We start from the raw sequence: 21,689 nt of genomic DNA on the forward strand, positions 1-21,689 counted from the left end.
ATGCTTGAAACATAGCGCCGCCCTCAGCAAAATGATGAAACAATAAAATTGATAATCATTGCTGTTGAAGAAAAGATCCTCTAAAGGGGACACACCTAAAGTCGAGCCGTCATCTCTCTGCTGAACGGAAGTTCTGACCTGAGCTCTCACGGTTTCGCATCTAACCCCTTTACAGATATCATCTGTGGTATACTCACTTGTAAGACTGAATATTGGGATCTGGATACGGGAGTTTATTCAAGTAGTGGGACACGCGAATAAGTTTAAGTTCTTAAGTCATTAATTTCGTATCTCGAAACAGTTGAATTTTGTGTGAAAATTTAGAGTGGACCAACATATTGACAATCTAGATGAATTGTTTAGAACTTAAAATGAAATGAAGCTTAACGGTGTTGATGATTTGTCTCAAAAACTGATATGATCCTCTTACACAAACTCACGAAAATATTGTCTGTAAATATTTCTTTATTACATTTTTTATCAAAAATCTCAAAATGATTTTAGTGTGTTTTAGTATAAATTTTTGATAAATACAAAAATATTTTCGACAACTGGTGTTGGAAAGCTGATGTTCAAAATCTCAAGTGCTAAACATGACGAACATGTTTGGGAAGTTTGTGTTTATAAAGTTTTAACAATCTATCTTGCAAGTGATTCATCAGAAAATCTAAATGTTAAATCATTCCAAGATTTATTCTACAAGTGGTGTCTTAGAGTACAAATCTTTTATCATAACACTTATGTTTGTGGTAGAGATTATGCAGGTTTGACAGGTTTAATTCTGAGCAAGAGCATAAGCTAGGCAACGATTCCAGCTGATTAAAAGGAGGAGTTTGTAAGAGCTAGGTTATGTTTCTGGAAACCTGTGATCCACGCAAGCTGATGATGAACTTAAGGAATCAAGAGATTTGATCAAGAGAAGATAGAGTCAGATTCTGATTCTGAGATGGTTGCTGCTGACAAGTTTAAGTAAACAACATCTGAGGGAAGGAGTTTGTTGGTGATAGAAAGAGAAGAGAGAAGATTTGAGGATGCTTACAGCGTCAGATATTTCAAAAGAGAAGCTCAAAGGCTGATAAAGACTGAAGATGCGAAAGACTCGACACTGAAGACACCGTCAACATCTGAGGGGGAGTTTGTTGGTGCATCCGTCTGTCGTCTGCGTCTTGTATCGAGTCTTGTATTGTACGAATTAGATCAGGGCACGAAAAACAAGAAAATGAGATTAGTGGAGATTCTGCTTGAAATGAAATTGAGTCAGTTTCAAGCGAAATCACCAAGGTCTGATTCCGCTCAGAGTTACCGTCTGATTTCGCTTGAGTTGAACATGTTAATTCCGCTTGAAATGAATGATCATGTTCAAGCGGAATCAAGAGGCTATAAATAGGTCCTCCCAAGCGAAATCTAATAGTAGTTGTTCCGGTTTGCAACAAAGTGCTGCCGAAGTGTTGTCACGCTGTAAAAGTCATTCTAATCAATCAAATCGACAGTTTAAAGTGTATTCTTGCTGAATTGACCTCAGTTTGTCTGTTTCCGCCGTTCAAACTGAGTAAAACTCTTCTGATCGACTCGTTCGGGTCTGAAAACGATCCAACGGATTTTATGACATATTTTTTTTGAGAAAAAAAGTAATGAAGCGTATAAAAGTTAATTTGAGTTCTTGTCTAGACCACAAATGCCTAAGCACACCTACAGTGGTTATTGGTTTGGGCGTGAATGGGCAAAAAAAAAAACGCCCCAATCACATGGTAACACCGCCTCTTAGGCTTTTTTTGCAAATTCCATGAACACACCGGAGTTTTGATTGTTTCCATAATATTACCGTTAGGCAACGGTCAAATAAAAAAATTTTCAATTTTTAAAATCAATTTTTTTTATCTATATAAACCCCAACTCTATCCCATTTTTATACACATTTCTCTTAATCTTATAAATCTCTTTCTCATTCTGTATAAAAAAATATCACGCATCTATTCCGCCTCTCTGTTGGTGTTTTGTCTCGGCCTATGAATCCAAATTCTTATCGCCTAAACACCACCCAACCGCTACCAACCATAAATTATCAAGATATTGACCTGAATACGATGGGTTACACGCAATTATTAAACATAACCCACCAATACTTTCAAGGGCCACTCGGTTTTGCGTCTAATGTGAACATAAGCATGGGTGGTACGCATGGTACTCAAGAAGAAGTCGAGCCCGAGATCGAGACGGTGCCAGAGACACAACCGGTGCCCGAAGCGGAGGGCGGTTCTTAACGTGGAAAACGCTCCCTTAAAAAATATTTTAACTCAAATGCGTAAGCAACAAATCCGTGACAAATACGGACTTTAGATCTAGATTTTTCATTTTCGTCTTTAATTTTTAATATTTTAATTAGTGGTAATATATTAAAACACATCATAAAAATCACTGTAGCTAACGTTAAATCGTTGCTACAGTGGTGTTTTTTTTCCTTTTTCTTTAAAGTTTTAGTTCACATAACAATTAATTAATGTGTTAAAAGGTAAAACATAACTGATTGAATTTACTTACATGAAATCTGAAATTCCTTCTTATAAAAGTTTATAGTTATTACTTACCTATATATATTAATAAATGAGATGATTTAGACCATTTGTCATTGAATGGTGGAGCAAAATTGCTTATGTGGCATCCATTTGTTTAGTAGAAGTTGATTTTGGGAGGGAATTGGTCTAGTTATCTATACACAAACCAAATTTCACAAAACACAAACCAAAAATTAAGGTTGGACGCGGGATCTGTCAGTACTTGGGTCGGGTATATGGGTTTTCGAAATAACCCAATAAGAATATGGATCTTATTTAATGTTTGTCTCAATTATTGTACCCCAAATTAGAGCAACCTACACCTTATTTCTCCCTGTTCTCTCTCTTCTACCTACCATCTTCCATCTTCATCTTCATTCAAGAATCTTTAAAAAATCTAAGGTAAAACTACATGATCAAGGTTAAATACTATTTATTTATGTTGTTCGATCTTCATCTTTAATCATGAAAAAGTAACTTCTTTTTGTTGAAAACCGTTTCGGCAAATGCTAATGTTTGTTGTTGTTCCTTTTTTTGTAGATCATTCGACATATAGAGAACGTATGTAAACGATATTAGATTGTTATGTATTGTAAGTGTTTAATCCGAATTTTTGAAGATTTTTCTGTTTTTTTTTTTTTTTTGTGTTGTTGTTTATGATTTACATTATCCGATTTTAATCTTATGAAAGGATTATTTGTTGTTGAAGTCTTTATGCAGTGATGTTGTTACTGATTATGTTGTTTTGGTTTTTCTTTTTTCATGATTAACCTTAAATCTTATAGCACTGCCGGACTATCAATCTTCGACGAACATGTTACAGGTAATTTTAGTTTTATTGTTTTACTGCTAATTTTTTATCTGATATAATGTTAGGTTTCATCGTTTATGCTCATTTAATTTTGACTGTCTTTTTTTTGTTGGTAATAAAATTTGTATTGTATTAGTTATCAATCCATTAAAGATTTTGCATTTTTTTTTATTTTATGGTCTGATATGTTTTTCTGGAATATTGATTGTGTTTCTATAAATAAATCGTTTTACTTTTTTTTTTGAAATCCATGTTGTTTCTTTCGGTTTTATATGTTTTCCCGCGTATAAGTTTTTTTCTATAAATAATTTACCGTTTTTTATGTGTTTAAAACCGTTCATATTGAATTTGCAGGTATGGATCCGAGTAAGAACAGTCCTTCATTCTTAAAGCTGATTGAAGATGATGATCCAATATTTTTGGTATGTTTACTGGTTTTCTAATTACTAAACATATTGTATTTAAACTGATATTTTTCTTTTTCTTTTTTATTTTGTTTTCAACTCATAGGAAATACCTATTGACTTTGCTTCAGTGATGTGGGGAGAACAACCACCTTACAAGGAATCTGTTAAGATTGTTGATGGCAACAACATATGGTTTGTAAGATTGAAAAGAATTGCTTTAGACCTCTACTTGGTGACGGCTTCACCAAAGTTGTTTGGGACAGTGGTATAACAAAAAATGACTATCTTTTGTTTCAGTCTTTTGGACCATCATCATTCTTTGTTTCAGTGTTTAAATCATGTGTTCATGAAAACTGCTTTATCTCCAAAATCATACCAGAGGATGACGTTATTGTAAGTACTATAGATTATACAATCAGTTTGTTGATGATCCTTTTGTATCTGTATATTGGTTTTTTAATTTTAATTATCATTACCTTTTCAGGTCAAGGCTGATGAATTTAGGAGGCAATGTTATGGAAAAAAATTCAAAGGTGGTGAATCAACTCTTTATGTAGGAGATAGATTTTGGAATGTTAAGATGGACGGATTATCTGACAGCTGTGTTTTTACTCATGGATGTTTTGAGATGGTAAACGATCTTGCCTTAGACAGGCGATCTACGTTTGTCTTTGCAATGGCTGGATATAAAACTTTCGAGGTTTCTGTCTTTAATCATGTACCGGTACTGAAATTCAATTCAAGAAGGTTGACTTAGTTGTTTTGGATGACTTGATTTATGGTGATGATGGTTATGATTTGGTTATTGCGGTTAGTATTATAGATCTTACTATTATTTATTTATTAACGCGAGCTTATAAGTCGAACATGAATTTAACACGGTTGGTATTTGTGATTTATTTTTTAGTCTGAGTATAAGCAGAAGTTTAGTACTGCCAGAACTGATGTTGAGCAAGGTGTTGTTGTGGATTGTGAAGATGACAAATTTCAGCTTTCAACTTTTGAGTCTGTTTTCAATGTAAATTCCTATATTTTAATCTAAGTTAACAAACCTTATCATATATATATATATATATATATATATATATTTGTTGTGTTCTTACATTTTATCCGTCTATTGTTATTTGTGTAGGATATTGATGACTCCAAGTTTGATAAGTTTTTCTCATCTCTGCTTGAAATGGAAGACGTTAAGAAAAAGGTAAATTTATGTCAAAGTTTTTATTTTCTTATTTTATTAAATTTAATTATTATTCGTATTAGATTGTTATATATTTTTTTTCTCTTATATGTAGTTCAAAGATGATTTGGATAAGAAAACAGATCCGAAGGTGAAAACAAATGTTGTTGGTGATAAAAATCAAGCTTCAAAGGTTTGTGTTCAGTTAGTAAATTATAGTTTTATGAAATTAACTGAATTACTTTACCTTTTTTTTATTTTTACATTAATTTTTTTCAAGTCAAGAGCAAGTTTGAGATAGATCTGGATAAATTTTTGATACCGAAGAATAAATCCCATGTATACATGCTGACTTAAGTATGATATAATGCAATTGCATTAAATCCTTCTATATTAATATGTTTTATGTTTTATGCTTTTTAGGTTGATCCGAAGTGGAAAACAAATGTTGTCGGTGATGAAAATCAAACTTCAAAGGTTTGTGTTCAGTTAGTAAATTATAGTTTTATGAAATTAACTGAATTACTTTACCTTTTTTTATTTTTACATTAATTTTTTTTCAGGTCAAGAGCAAGTTTGAGATGGATCTGGATAATTTTTTGATACGAAGAATAAATCCCATGTATACCTGCATACCTGCTGACTTAAGTATGATATAATGCAATTGCATTAATTCCTTCTATATTAATATGTTTAATGTTTTATAGGTTGATCCTAAAGGAAAACCAAATGTTTTTGCTTCTGACCGGAGTCTGTCCTCCTCCTCCATAGTTGTTTCTGATGTGAGTATTTCTGATAGAATTTGGTTTTCAATAATGCTACTTAATAATGTATTCATTTACCTGTTTAGGCCATGCCGAAATCTAAAGGTGATGTTGGTCAATTTGTGGTACCAAAAAAAAAGAAGGTAGTGTATCATATATAAATTTTTTACTTCTTATTTATTTGTTAGACAAACAACTAATTATTATTTCATTGAACTTATTAGGCCATGCGGATATCTAAAGCTGTTATGTTGGTGTCCGACGAGTCTCATATCACCCATCGTACACGTTCAAAGTTTACAAAGAAAAACGAATCCGTGGTTGTTGATAGCATGAAGCCTGTTGAAACCATATATGTTAGATCCATCCCACACACTTCTGATGTTGTTAGCCGTAAACGTTCTACATTGAAAAGGTCCAAAAAAGTTTCATTCATCGAGTTCACCAAAGTCGCTGAAAGCATAATGGTATGTTTTTTCATATGATTGTATTTCATATATTTTATTCAAGTAATAAGCATATATTATAAATGAATTTGATAATTAATTTTTTTACTTAGCGTTTACCATCTGATGTTGCGAGTGAGTTGGCTCTTTCTGTTGACAGCCTCCGTGATGTTACGATCCAGAACCTTAGAAGTGAGCTAACTAATATGAACATGATAACGGAAAAGAATGGAGATGGTTACAGGTATGGTTTTTCAAAGTAGTCGGCTTTCTTGAAATCAAATCACATCCAGTTCGGCACAACTCTTTTCTTTAAGTACATCAAGTCTTCGCAGCTTTTGATGTTGACCAAAGTTGTACACAAGACGACAAAGAAAAGAGGTCGTGCGTGACTGTTGGATTTTGTGGTTGTTGTTAGTTGGTTTTTAGACATTTTGGTGATGTGGTGGTTCGTTTTGGTTTTTTGATCCTTGGTGGTTATTAGTTAATGGTGGTTAGACAGTTGTTTGCGTAGTTTGTAATTGATCTTCGTAGCTTCAAGGTGGATGGTCAGTTATGTTTCCGTTTGAACAATTAGTAGTTAAACAATGATATTTTGTAAGAAAGTTGATAAGTTATTTTTTGTTTTAATCTAGAACATAATTTTGGTATTACTCCCTTTGCCAATTTGTCTTATTTCCTTTTCACATCGAATATATTACGGTTTTCATATCGTAGCCTCCAACGCAAACATCTGAACCTCTAAAGATATTATTTGAATTCGAATATTTGGTTAATTTATTATGGGTTGTTAATTGTTAATGTTTAAAATAACATGTCTCACTGTTAGTTTGATATACTTAGTGTATAAACATTAATTTTTTTTTTATATTTTAAGTGTAAATACAACCATTGAAGATGTTAAACCATGTGAAAACCACATTCAATTACAAAATAAATTGATGTTTCAACTTTTATGTTCACTTATTTATAGATGTATATCTTTTATTTTTATTAACTTATTATTGTTTTTAGGAAATTTATATATATTATAACAAATGAGGAAACAATGATAATTGATTTATGTTAAATTATTTTTGGGAATACGTATATTGGTAATTATCTATATATATTAATTATATATATATATATATTAATTTAGAACATTGCGAGGAATAGTAGCTATTCTGTTCTATAGTCTATTTTGTTTTTTTTAGTGTAAATTTACATTTTCATCCTTGCAGTTACTATTATTTACAACAATCGCCCACTTCAAATTACATTACATTTTGACTTAAATTTGGGCTTTTGTCTTTAACTTTTATACTTATCTATTGTAATGCATTTTAGGAACGATATTTAAGATACTTCAAATTTAAAGGTTTTTTTTTATAATTTAATGCATAAGTTTTAATATAATGTATTTTAGGAACCTTATTTAAGATACTTAAAAATTCTAAAAAAAAAATAAAGAGTAAACTGCCATTTTGGTCCCTAAGATTTTGTCACTTTTACCACATTAGTCCAAATCTCAAATCTTTTAAATCTGGGTCCGTGTGGTTTCACAGATATTGTCATTTTGGTCCAAAAGTGAAATCAGCTGATATTTGTTTAATATAATCTTGTTTCAATAGATTTTGTAAACTATTATTGAAGTTATAACGAAATATCATATAAAAGTTATGATAGATAAATTTATTTCTGTATTAATTGACAATCTTACTTAACTAAAATGGAAACTAGAATAGATTGACAATTAATTTTGATGTAGATATTATGTTTTATTTGATCAAAATCTTTATAATATTGGTGTGTTTTGTAGGATCGCAATCTGACCCGAATGAGTCGTTCAGAGGTGTTCTACTCTGTTTCAGGTGCGGAATAACAAGAAACAAAGCTAGAAACAGCTGATTCTTCACTTTAACTACTGATTGTATTGATTTGAACACAATTACAAGCAGTCTTCACACCGGCAGCACTTCGGTATGGAAATCGTACAACTGTTCTACCTGATTTCGCTCAAGACTACTATATATACTGTTGTGATTTCGCTCAAGATGACCAACTGACCACATAAGCGAAATCAGCATGACCACATAAGCGAAATCAGCACCTATTTGACCCTATGAGCGAAATCAGCTCCTAAAACACATGTACTCTCATATTTTCTCGTAAAACGTGCCCTAATCTATACAATGCAATCTAAGACTCGATTCAAGACGAAGTCGACAGATGTAGTGCACCAACAAACTCCCCCTCAGATGTTGACGAGTCGTTCATCGAGTCTTTGACAATGTCATGTCTTCACTTTTTCAATCTTGATCAGTCTCTGGGCTTCTCTCTTTCCATCTTCATCAACAGACTCCCCTCTCGATTTGCTGGCATTTCTTTGTTCTTCAGCAGCATCTGGTTCATGCTTTGACTTCAGAGTCTACAGGAATCAGAAACCTGGCTTTCTTCAATCAGAGTCCTCAGGTATCGTCACCTAGCTCTAGTTCAGCTTAGATCTCAGGATTGAATTAACCTGACTCAACTTAACCTGCAAAACCTCTACCTCAAAGTAAGATTTACATTTAACAGTATGAGTATAAACGTATGCATCAACAGCAACTCTCTCTCATATCACTTTTTATAAGATGAACCACTTGTTGATTTAAAAAAAAACATTTGATGTTCAATATACACTCCCCCTCACAACAATGTCATCATGTTTAGCACTCGGAATTTTGAAAATCAGCTTTCTAATCATCAGTTATCAAAAATCTTTTTGACTTTTTCAAAAGTTTATGCTAAAACACACACAAAATCTTTTTGGATTTTCTGAAAGAAAGTAAATGACACCACTTATATAATAAAAAATTCATAAATGAAATATTTACAAACATATTTTTGTGAGTTTGTGTAAGAGGATCATATCAGTTTATGAGACATGTCACCAACACCGTTAAGCTTGATTTCATTTTTAGTTTTAAACAATTCACCTAGATTGTCAGTATATTTGTCCACTTAAATTTTCACACAAAGTTCAACTGATCCGAGATACGATGTTAATGTTTTAATGACTTAAACTTATCTGTGTGTCCCACTACTTGAATATACTCCCGTATCCAGATCTCAATATTCAGTCTTACAGGTGAGTATACCACAGATGATATCTATAAGGGGTTAGATGCGAGGGCCGTGAGAGCTCAGGTCGATACTTCCGTATACGCAGAGAGATGACGGCTTCGACTTTTCGGTGTGTCCCCTTTAGAGGATCTTTTTGTTTTCAACAGCAGCGACTATCAATTTTATTGTTTCATCAGCTTGCTGAGGGCGATGCTATCTTTCAAGCATTTGCGGAAAGCATTATCTGGGGACTAGGTCAGAACTTCCATTCAGCAGAAGTCCCGGGATAATACCCCAGATATCACTGAGCATAAAGACCTAGTATCTCAGAATAAGGACCTTTCAAACAAGATTTCAGGGGTTACCTATATATCCAAGAAGTTGTTAACCCACAGAACAAGCAAGTTTGAAATTTAGTTTATATCTCGTCACAATTTACTAAATGTGTAAAAACCTACTAACACATCCGTAGTAAGATTGTTTATCACATTTTTGACTTTTCATTTCTTTAGCATGTTATGACAGTTCACTGATGTACTATCATTTCCTCTTTTCTCCACAAAACTCATTTTTGATTTTTATCATGTTTTTGTCTTTTTCAAATTTTCTAATGTTTTTGGATTTTCTGAAATTTCATACTCCCCCTAAAATGCAAACACATTTCAAAGGAAATTTGAAAATAACTAAGTTCTTGACCTACTTGAAACATAAAATGTAAAACAAACTATACAAACACTTTGAAAACCGACATTGAATCGCATCAATTCGCCATTCACTAGACATAAACAATCAGAACTCCCCCTTTCACAAACCATTTTCTCATTTAGATCTCAAAACACTTAAGTTTGTTTTAATCAAAATGATTTTTCCGGAAAATGAGTTTGTTTTTACCACTTGTAGGTTTACTACTTTTTAAGTACGGGGATATGGTTAATCATCTTGTTCATCTTTATCATGTGTAGTAAATCAAGTACAACTTAATGTCCCTGATTTACCATTTGCAGTTAAGCAACATCTCTACCACTTGTAAAAACACACACAATACTAACTGTAGGAATGTTACGTCTACATAAACCATTTTACCAATCAGAATGCCGATTCCTGCTTCACACTTACCAACTTGGAAGCTCCGGCGTAGTCATTCACCTGTAACATTCAAACATTTTTCAAAAACTTTCATACAAACTCATTACAAACATGAATGATGCCGATTCCTGATCCACGATTACAAACTTGGGATCTCCGGCGTAGTCATAAGACTTCAAGGAAAGCAAATTTCCATCCAAGTCTTTTCAGACTTGATGGTTTTCAATTCTTGCGTAGTAGGGTTATATGTTGCCTTTTTAGTTGCATAAAAATCTTTAACCCCCTTTGCTTTCCCATTCAACATTTTCCCAAAAATTTTCTTAACATTCCCATTGAATGTTTTCTCGACATCAAACTTAGTTTTCTCGGTGTAAAACTGATTCGAGATTTCAACCTTTTCAACCTTCTGTTTAACTTCTTCAAATTTCAGTGACGGAAATTCATCATCATTCACTGTAATTTTCACCTCAACCTGTGGCTCTTCTGGCTTTGTGGAACCAGATTTATTGCCGACTTTCTTATCAACTTTCTTAACAACCGACACTTGGTTGTCTTTCTCTTTCTTTTTGTTAAAATTCTTTTTAGAACACTCACCAACCTCATAAGTTGAGTTTTCAAAAATTTTAATTTTCTCGATTGGTGGTTCAACATCAACAACTTTTTCTTTCAATTTCTTAGAAAATCCCTGTTTTGTTTTAGCATTTTCGGACAGTTCCATGAAATGTGACCAGCTTCATTGCACTTGTAACAGGTTCGACTCTCTCTTGGATAAAACACCTCAGCTTCATTCTTTTTCTTCTTAGCAAGAAACTCCTGGTTTGATTGACGCCAGAAAGTTTTCTTCTGTTCTTCTTCTGCACTTCCACCTGACACAAATTTTGTTTTTGTTTTAGAATTTTTCATATTTTTATGCTTTTCTGGTGAAATAAAACCTAAACCTTTCTTTTTGTAGCTACGATTTTGGTTAGGTTTCTTTTGAGAACCAGAACCAGAATTGTAACCTTTTTTCTTGTTTAAACGTTGTCGAACTCTTGAAGTGTATTTCTTAGGTTTTTCATTAAGATTTAAATCTTTTATTTCAGAAATATTAATTTCTGTCATTTTGAAAACCTTTTTGATCATGTCAAAACGAACACTTCTTATTGGAAACTCTTTGTCAGAGTATAATTTGTCCGAATCATTTAAAGTGTATGCAACTTCAAATGTTTCATCATCCAAATTTGCTTTTGATAACAAAAATTCTTTACTATAAGACCGTTTAACCAACGCCTTTTGACTCTTGACTGACGAACTTGACCCTCCAGACTCAGACTTTGACTCGGACTCCTCATCAGTATCCAACACCTGATCGACCACCTTTTTGATTAACTCAGACTCATGATCAGTGTCAGACGAGGTGAACGTGACATCAATGTTTTCTGGTAGTTCATCAGTTGTATCGGTTTTAAGCTTTATATTGACTGCTTTTTCAAGTTGCTCCTCGTTTGGTTTTCTAGGAGAATACCCTTCCCAAATTGGAGGCGGACACTTGTTATAGCTAACAGTCGGTTTCTTACCACTATCTTTCTTCTTTGGTTTCTCATCTTGGAAAGCTTCCATACCTGCAACAGTTGGGTAAATACGATCAATGAGATAATCAGAACTAGAATAACTTTGTAACAAACGTCTAATTCTCTCATTCTCAATCTTTTCTGTCTCTAACTCTTGCTTCCACTTAGCACTTTCTTCGATGTAAAAGTTGATAGCTTTCTGCTTTGACATCATGACAACATTCATCATTGTTAGTGTTTGTTCTCTTTCTGTATTAGTCTTTTGGAGACCAGTTACTGTTTTGTTCAAGACATCATAGGATTCTTTCACATAGTTGAGGTTAAACAGCAACTGCTCCTTCTTCTTTTCATACTCAGCAATTATATCATCTTTTGCTGCACATTCCTTGCATTCTTCCAAACACTTCGTGCAAGGCTTGACAACTTCAACAATCTTTTCAACTTCAATTGTCTTCACCACTTCAACCATTTTATCTTCTTCTTTCACCTTTCCTTCTACTTTCACTTGCTCAGTTTCAACCATCTTCTCAGCAATACTTTCAATGTTCTCATTCTGAACAACATCTTCAGTTTTCATTTGTTGTTGTTCTTTAGCAGCTCGTTTCTCCTTCAGTTTCTCCATGCGATCTGTAAAATAGAAATGAAAGCTTTCAGGAGAAAGATGAGATTTTGCAATATTAGTATGTTTTTCCTCCTCATCATCACTACTATCATCAACCGGTGACTGATCAAACTGTACAGATTTTTCAGAACTAGCATCTGATAAACTAGAATCAGATGGTGTTTGATCAAAAACAACTTCTTTTTCTGAACTAACATCATTCTGTACACTTTCGTCTGAACTTTGTGACTTTTCATCAGAACTTTCTGAACTTTTATCAGAAACAACAGACTCTTCCTCCATACTCTTCACAGTCTCACAATAGACTTCATCCATGTGGCAAACATGTCTGGTTCTCTAACAATATTAGCGATGAAAGCTTTGAACTCTCCTTTTCCATCAACAAACATATCCCAGCTGAAGCCTTCAGGTAGTCTTTCATCATCCTGATTGACTAAACAAACTTTGCTTTCGGGTGATATGTAGTTGTTCCAATTGAAATCCACCAAACATGCTTTCTTTGAATCCTCAATCTTTCTACCATGAGCCGTCTGTGAATCTTGTGATAGACCAACCTGCTGATAAATGGCTTTCCGGTAGTAATCATCTTTTCCGAACGGATTCTGAGCTCCACTAGCTTCCCTGTTCTTGCATTCTCGCTTGAAATGGCCTTTCTCCCTGCATCGAAAACAAGTAACTTTAGATTTATCAAAACCTAAAGTAGATACATGAGCATCAAGAAAGTCATTTCTCCCGGTAATTGTTTTGAATTTTTCAGCACGCCTAAGGACGCTAGCTAGGCACCATTTTATATCCATTAGTTCCATCTCTTCGGCGTCTATTTGATCCTAATCCTCTTTGGAGAGCATAGGATTCCCGATCCTCCCAGCCACTAGACCCTCATAAGATAACAACACAGAACCGAGAAGAGCCATGTGGTCTTTAGCAGTTTCTTCCGAAAAACTTTGACCTTCTGGTAGATTTAAAGTGATGTTGCACTGAATCACATAACCATTTCCTGTCTTTGTGCTCTGAGACTGAAAGCTTGTATTTGACTCTTTAGGATTGACACTTGGAAATGATGAGAATCCACTGCTGCTTTTGTTAGAACCCTGATCAGCTTTTTCTGATGAATCTCCAGCACTAAATGCAGTTTGTATCTTCGGACTTCTCTTAGCTTCTGGAACCAGAACACTACCTTTGTGGTACATTTTAACATCCTGTTGACCACTTGGACTGTTCATCCTAGCGATCTTCTGCTGTTCCAAATCCTGACTCTCGATCTTTTCGATAAACTAAGAAATCGTTAGCCCATCATAAACACCCGTATTTTTCAAAATCATCAAATACGTTCCCCACTCTTTCTGCGGTAACGCATCGACAAGCTTGTCTACCCACTCTTCACGATCTTTTGTAATACTCAGCATTGACATGGATCGCACTAAGTGACAGTAGCATTCAATCAACTTCTTCGTATCCTCTCCCGGTAGACTACTAAACAAATCAAACTCTTTCTTGAGCAATGCCTTCTTGCTCTTGATCATGTTCTCACTACCCTCAAATTTAACACGAAGAGCATCCCAAATCGACTTTGATGTCTTGTCATGCTGTAGCAGAATAAAGATATCTTCTTTGATCGCTTGTTGAAGCAGACTGATCATCATCTTTTCAGCTTTGTACATATTCCTTTCTTGATCATTAAACTCTGATAAATCTTTGATAACCTGCAATTCTGTTCGAGGCAACACATATTTCTTCAGTATACATTCCCAAGACCTAAGATGGTTTGCCTGAACCCAATTTTCGAATCTGTCTTTCCACCTGTAGTATTCTTCAATACTCATCAGTTTCGGAGGCTTTTGGGAGGTTCCCGTCTCATTTTCCAAACTCATGGCTTGAACAATGGCAGCTGGACTAGATGGGGTAGCAAATGCGTTGTAAAACTCGGTATCCATGATTACTTAACACGTTTTTCAAAATCAGCAGCTTTCGAGCGAAATTAGATGTTTGTGTGCTAAGAGCAAAATCCCAGAAACCCTTAGAACGAAATTTGGATGATGCTTGGAGCGAAATCCCTAATCATAAGTCAGTTTTGAGCGAAATCTCTCAAATCTTGTCCACTGGAGCGAAATCAGCTCAGTACTCTGGAGCGAAATTACAGGATTATGTGTCACTGGAGCGAAATCACCAGCTTGTATGAGCAAAATTATCAGAATATTATACCCCAGGCGCGAAATTACATCCAGTTTTGAAGCAAAATTACACAACTTTGGCTGTTGGAGCGAAATCTGATGTGCAATATAAGCGAAATCACCAGATGTCCGTATGAGCGAAATCTACTCGGGGGCTAATTTTATCCATTTTTAGTCCGAATTTCAGTGTGAAACTTTCTAGGGTTTGATAATGTCCAATTATCTATGATCTGTGCAAAATTGAGCGAATTTCGACCGGTAAATCTCAATCTGGTGAAGAAAGAAGGTGTAGAAGTATGAAAACTTGATGAATTCCAGCTAATCTCTGCAGAACTCCTCCTCCTGAGCTCTGATACCACATGTAGGATCGCAATCTGACCCGAATGAGTCGTTCAGAGGTGTTCTACTCTGTTTCAGGTGCGGAATAACAAGAAACAAAGCTAGAAACAGCTGATTCTTCACTTTAACTACTGATTGTATTGATTTGAACACAATTACAAGCAGTCTTCACACCGGCAGCACTTCGGTATGGAAATCGTACAACTGTTCTACCTGATTTCGCTCAAGACTACTATATATACTGTTGTGATTTCGCTCAAGATGACCAACTGACCACATAAGCGAAATCAGCATGACCACATAAGCGAAATCAGCACCTATTTGACCCTATGAGCGAAATCAGCTCCTAAAACACATATACTCTCATATTTTCTCGTAAAACGTGCCCTAATCTATACAATGCAATCTAAGACTCGATCCAAGACGAAGTCGACAGATGTAGTGCACCAACATGTTTATGGTAGTAGAATTTTAATAAATTATGTAATCATTATTTGTTGAATAATAACAAAATACTTTTTTTATTTTCACAGTTTTCTAAATGAAAATGAAGTTTTGTGTTGATGAAGGTTGGGTTATGTGACAACCGTCACTTTTCCGTACATTCCGTACACTAAATGAACAGTGATCTGTGCTTTAATGAACGTACATGACCTAGTTTACAAGACAAATAAGTTTCTGAATTCCATACAAGTGAATTCATGCATGATATATGCTACAAGAATTACCTTATGATAGCGTTGCGTCAAAAATACTAGTAAACTCACCGGTAAGACACAATATGCCAACAACTCTGTAGAAAGCAGTCAGACAAAAGAATTGGAGCCTAGGTGTAGGTCCAATGACAAGAATACATTAAAATCCAAGAGTACATACAAGGGTTTACATATATACCATCCGGAAGCTAAAATACGCACTAAAAAAAAGCACCCGAAACGCACTTTAAGTGCATAATTTATTTAAATTCAGCTATAAAACAGCTGTTAACACATAAATTTCATGCAGAATTTATGTTTTATCATCCAAGATACTTCCCTAAGTGTCGGGGATTGAAAGTGTTACAAAAGGACACTTGAAAGACACAAAACGGTGCAATTTAGCACTTAAACGAATCGGTGTCTAACCGAACAACCGGACGTTACCCGGAACACCAAAATATTGCTAGAAGCAATGTTCTTATTTTTCTAAGCTAGCTAGGGTCCCCGAACACCCTAACATACTATAGAATTAACCACACACATAACACCCTAACTAATACTTGGATTATAACTAACTAGAATTGTAACTAGAAGTTAGAAACTAACCAATACCCCCCCCCCCCTAGTTGGGCCGGTTACAATGGGATCCCAATTGGGATATTCTTGCAAAACTTTAATTGATATGTATGTACGTTAGGAGACATAGAAACCAAGAGGTAAAAGGATGTTGGGGGAACTTGCTTATAAACCACAAGACTAAGCACCATCACTTTCACTACACCCCAACCTCCTCCTCCCTCTCCCTTGCTCACGGCTCCATCCACCACCATACCACCACCCTTTTTCATTCAACTTCCTTCCATTCTAAGGATACTAGAAGGTGTTGGAAGGCATACAACGAAGCTTGGAAGCGTTGGAAGTGGAAGGACCTCATCTAGGAGCTTTTATCCACCACTTTTCTACACTTGAACTTCCCTTGCCTTGAGCTAGTGGTAAGAACTTAGATCCTTGCATCTTCATCTTGTTTTTGGTGGTTAATGATGTTTAATAGTCAAAAGGATAAGAACACTAAAGAACTAGAAACTTGAACATAAAAGATTCAAACATAAAGCTTTATATGAAGATATACATGATGTAATGTTGTAATAGGATGTTGTATTGAACATGTTGTTGATTACTTGATGATTTTCTGGTTAATATTGATGTTTGATGTTGTTGTGATCACTAAACATGTTAACGGAATCAATCGAACACGAGTTAGAAAGACTAAAAGCTAAAAACAGCATGCTGAGTTGTATTTTCAGCCAACTTCAACAGGCTGTAACAGGACCTTAATAAAACGAAAAAATGTATTTTCTGAAGCCTAGATTTATGTACTATGAAATACGGTTCTAATGGCACCGGAATCATAATTTTTGGACTTCGTTTACTATTTTTAAAGACCCGATTTGTAACAGCAGCTAAAGCTTAGTTTTTATAGCAGTAAATGGGTGTTATATTTTCAATCATAACTTGAAACCTGAGTAAAACTAGGTCATGAAATTGGTACTGTAGATGGACACTGATGTTGTAGTAATTGTCCCACTGGAATTTCGTCAATCCGACTTACAAAGAATTTTTAATGAATTATTCCGTGGACTGCAGTCAGAAAGTAATGAATCTGATTGTAGTCCGGAAAATGATTTTTTGTAAAATATTGGCAATGAGCTGGACCCCGATATTTTTACACAATAATATTTAGATCGGTTAAGATATTCTGTAAAAATTTAGAAATTTTTGGAATAAGTTAACTATTTTATTAAAATACTCGAAAACAGTCCAGTTTTGGATATTTAAGTTGAAATGACATAAGTTGTAATTCGCGTGTCTAAATGTCGAGTATGTTATTTGAGAACGATCTAATGTGTTATATGTCAAAGAAATAAATATTAAGTAAGTATATTTTTGAGGAAAAATACATGTATATTTTGATCACCAAATTTTGTGCTAAGTGTGTGTAGTATGTATTATGCATGATAGTGTATTAGGACTTGAAAATACACATACAACATACTTAGACAAAGTACATAATTCGGGTGCAAAGTGCAAAATACAAAATACAAAATACTTATATTTATTTTTGAGAAAATAATATAAGTAAGACACTTAGTTAAAAATATAACTTATTTTTAACACAAGAATACGTACACAAAATATAGTGACTTGTACTTGTGCGACACAAGTCTAGTGATTAACGTTAATAAAACACGTTTAGGTCACGACGCTAGCTAAGCAAATACGGTGAAGTTTACGACGCAAGGAACGCAAAGTTGTGAGTTCATGCTCCCCCTTTTCTCTAACTGTTTTTGGTTTTATAACTCTCGGGGGTGAAATACATGTTACAAATATTACAATTTTTACAAGTGGTAAACATACAAGAAGCACTCTTGGTGAGAACGAGTACCGAGTGCAATACGAATTGAGAATACAAAAATACGAGAAGCACACTTGGTGAGAACGAGAACCGAGTATGATGTGCTTTAAGAAATGCCTAGAAAATACTAGATCATGTGAGCATAGACTAGATATTGAAATGCAATTAATACTTAATTAAGGACGAGGGTTAGATCTAACGGGTACGGCCGAACCCCACTCATGGTCAAAACTAGTACCTGGTAGTGCTTCGGAGTCCCAGTCGAGGGTAATCGACACAGTCGAGGTGAATCGACACATGCGAGGGAAATCGACACAGTCGAGGGTAATCGACACAGTCAAGGGTAATCGACACAGTAAAGGAGCCAACACTAATGCTCCATATGTTCTCACATGCCTTAAAGGAGCCAACACTAATGCTCCATAAGTCCTCACATGCCTTAAAGGAGCCAACACTAATGCTCCATAAGTCCTCACATGCCTTAAAGGAGCTAACACAAATGCTCCATATGTCCTTACATGCCTTAATGTCTTTGTACAAACATTCAATTAGTACGTGGTGTACACAAGAAAACTTGATTTATACAAGAATACTTTATTTAAACAAGATACATACCCTGTTTTCATACATGGTATGCAAAATGCATGAACTCGCTCAACTTTATGTTGATGTTTTTCCAAAATTACATGTATTTCAGGTGACAGGATGGATCTTGGGCGCAAGTGTCGTAACTAGAAGTAGACTACAAGCTTAGATGTCATCCACTTTTGTTGAATTGTAACCTAGATGAAGGTTTTGTTTTAAAACTTAAGTAATTAAGTGTTGTAATACTCAAGATTTTTTGAATGGATGAACATCGTTTTAATCATGTAGTTGTTTATTATGATTGAATGCAATGATAACAAACTAGTCACACATCATACGCTTCCGCAAAAGACAGGGTGTGACAGTTTGGTATCAGAGCTTCGATTGTAGTGAACTAGGATTTTTCTCGTGTCTAGACTACAATCACTAGAGTTCTCTCACGAAAACGTTTTACAAAAAGGTTTTCATTGCATTCACGTAAGCGCCAAGATCCACGAGTCGAACACTTTTCAAAGAAAAGACAAGGCAAGGACATCAGTGAGGAATACCTTTAAGATAAGGTGCCGACCAAGGCATAGTCTACACGAGTTAGACTTGCCAAAGACAAGATGACCCCCCCCTAAAACGAGAGTTATACGTAATATAATGTATTAAATTGCTTGATTATGCTAAGTAGCATATTTGTATTTGATATACATACATACGAATAAGTATACGGAATAAATATTGACGTGAATACATACAATTAAGTGTACGGAATGATTATTGACGTGAATAAGATACTTTCGACTCCGACTCCTATTACTATATGTAACTCGCACGATGAAGCTACCGACCTCGCATCCTTTGCAAAGCTCATGGCTGGGAGTGATTACCAAACAAGATTCTGAGCTTACTTCCGTAGGAGATGGCTACTCATCCCTCTGGAACGTGAAGATGCCAGACTACGGTGATGATGACGAGGCAGAGGCGGCAACCTTGAACGAACTCTTAATCAACGGGACGAGATCCCTGCGGCTTATGTGAAGCAAGATTGACGACATACTTGACCAGAAAAGGAAGATGAAGTATTCATCACGAAGGTGCCCCTCCAACTACTAGGAATTCTCTCTATTCCTATCCCATCTAATCATCGTGCCTATACGCGCGTAACGATAATAAATGTTAGCGCATGGACCACCGCAATGGTCCTTTCCATGACAAGAGGTATAAGGACAGTAGTGTCCCCTCCTTGATTGATCATCTGCTTGGACGAGAGAAAATTGGGGTAACTGTGCAAAACAATTTATTATTACGGGGGCCCACGTAATAATGACTTGTAGTGCACAGAAATCCTGGTGGACTCTGCGGGTCGAGCTAATGAGAACCACACAAAATTAATCTATAGGTGTCCTCACCTTCATCTGGTAGAACAACACGTAGATCAGTGTAGGAAACCTGTCTTGCCTACTCCGCGTCTACCTGTGTACGAGACGTTTGAGAAGCGATATTTAAGCAAGAGAAGAGGAATGACATTCAGAGAGATTCAGCGACGTTACACTCTCTATCACCTCTACACGAACAACCCCATCTGTGGGAAAATATACACATCAATAAAGCTAATATAGCAGAAAATAGCTGAAACCTAAATGACCGAGGCAATGTAACCTCGAGTTCATTTTATTACAAACAATAAGCCATGTAGGCAAGCCTATGTGAAGGCTTAGTAATTGTTTCCTCACCCATACATCGATTATATATACATGTGAAATTGGGTGATTACGTGATGGCTTATGGTACTATGTACCTCATAGACAATTATGGAATATTGTCTAACCTACTTCATACCCTTTGACAGAAGAGAATGCCGCCCAAACGAGACACAAACACCAGTACGTTACCAAGAACAGAAGCTGAGCTTCAAGAAAGCATCTCCCAGGCAATTGCACGACATGAAGCCCTTCGCTCCAAACACAGCGGTGGCGCTACCGAAAATAACCCTTCAACTGGCTGCACCTATAAACAATTCCTGGACTGCAAGCCACTAAATTTTGATGGCACAAGGAACGCAAAGTTGTGAGTTCATGCTCCCCCTTTTCTCTAACTGTTTTTGGTTTTATAACTCTCGGGGGTGAAATACATGTTACAAATATTACAATTTTTACAAGTGGTAAAAATACAAGAAGCACTCTTGGTGAGAACGAGTACCGAGTGCAATACGAATTGAGAATACAGAAATACGAGAAGCACACTTGGTGAGAACGAGAACCGAGTATGATGTGCTTTAAGAAATGCCTAGAAAATACTAGATCATGTGAGCATAGACTAGATATTGAAATGCAATTAATACTTAATTAGGGACGAGGGTTAGATCTAACAGGTACGGCCGAACCCCACTCATGGTTAAAACTAGTACCTGGTAGTGCTTCGGAGTCCCAGTCGAGGGTAATCGACACAGTCGAGGTGAATCGACACAGGCGAGGGAAATCGACACAGTCGAGGGTAATCGACACAGTAAAGGAGCCAACACTAATGCTCCATATGTTCTCACATGCCTTAAAGGAGCCAACACTAATGCTCCATAAGTCCTCACATGCCTTAAGGAGCCAACACTAATGCTCCATAAGTCCTCACATGCCTTAAAGGAGCCAACACTAATGCTCCATATGTCCTCACATGCCTTAATGTTTTTGTACAAACATTCAATTAGTACGTGGTGTACACAAGAAAACTTGATTTATACAAGAATACTTTATTTAAACAAGATACATACCCTGTTTTCATACATGGTATGCAAAATGCATGAACTCACTCAACTTTATGTTGATGTTTTTTCCAAAATTACATGTATTTCAGGTGACAGGATGGATCTTGGGCGCAAGTGTCAGAAGTAGACTACAAGCTTAGATGTCATCCACTTTTGTTGAATTGTAACCTAGATGAAGGTTTTGTTTTAGAACTTAAGTAATTAAGTGTTGTAATACTCAAGATTTTTTGAA

At 35.4% G+C, this 21,689-nt stretch overlaps 1 protein-coding gene and 1 long non-coding RNA gene across 2 annotated transcripts; both read left to right on the forward strand.

Annotated features, from left to right (window-relative positions):
• The first annotated feature begins 3,227 nt into the window (after nucleotides 1-3,227).
• On the forward strand, nucleotides 3,228-4,940 carry LOC118491282. Its single transcript, XR_004891131.1, has 6 exons — nucleotides 3,228-3,375; nucleotides 3,718-3,785; nucleotides 3,874-4,163; nucleotides 4,255-4,580; nucleotides 4,678-4,788; nucleotides 4,903-4,940. It is a non-coding gene; the product is annotated as an uncharacterized LOC118491282 (long non-coding RNA).
• Nucleotides 4,941-4,950: 10 nt separating this feature from the next.
• On the forward strand, nucleotides 4,951-6,740 carry LOC110933434. Its single transcript, XM_035989324.1, has 7 exons — nucleotides 4,951-4,971; nucleotides 5,066-5,143; nucleotides 5,374-5,427; nucleotides 5,658-5,732; nucleotides 5,801-5,857; nucleotides 5,939-6,181; nucleotides 6,274-6,740. The coding sequence occupies exons 1-7, from the start codon at nucleotides 4,951-4,953 to the stop codon at nucleotides 6,421-6,423; spliced, it is 678 nt and encodes a 225-aa protein (XP_035845217.1). The 3' UTR covers nucleotides 6,424-6,740.
• Nucleotides 6,741-21,689: the final 14,949 nt, after the last annotated feature.

The sequence above is a fragment of the Helianthus annuus genome, chromosome 4 (genome assembly GCF_002127325.2).
Source record: "Helianthus annuus cultivar XRQ/B chromosome 4, HanXRQr2.0-SUNRISE, whole genome shotgun sequence".
Lineage (NCBI taxonomy): Eukaryota > Viridiplantae > Streptophyta > Magnoliopsida > Asterales > Asteraceae > Helianthus > Helianthus annuus.

Bases quoted from the DNA above. Each gene is read 5' to 3' on its own strand.
- LOC110933434 (XM_035989324.1), top strand. From the start codon at position 4,951: ATGGAAGACGTTAAGAAAAAG. The intron at 4,972-5,065 runs GTAAATTTATGT...TCTTATATGTAG, and splicing joins TGGAAGACGTTAAGAAAAAG to TTCAAAGATGATTTGGATAA. The intron at 5,858-5,938 runs GTAGTGTATCAT...TGAACTTATTAG, and splicing joins TGGTACCAAAAAAAAAGAAG to GCCATGCGGATATCTAAAGC.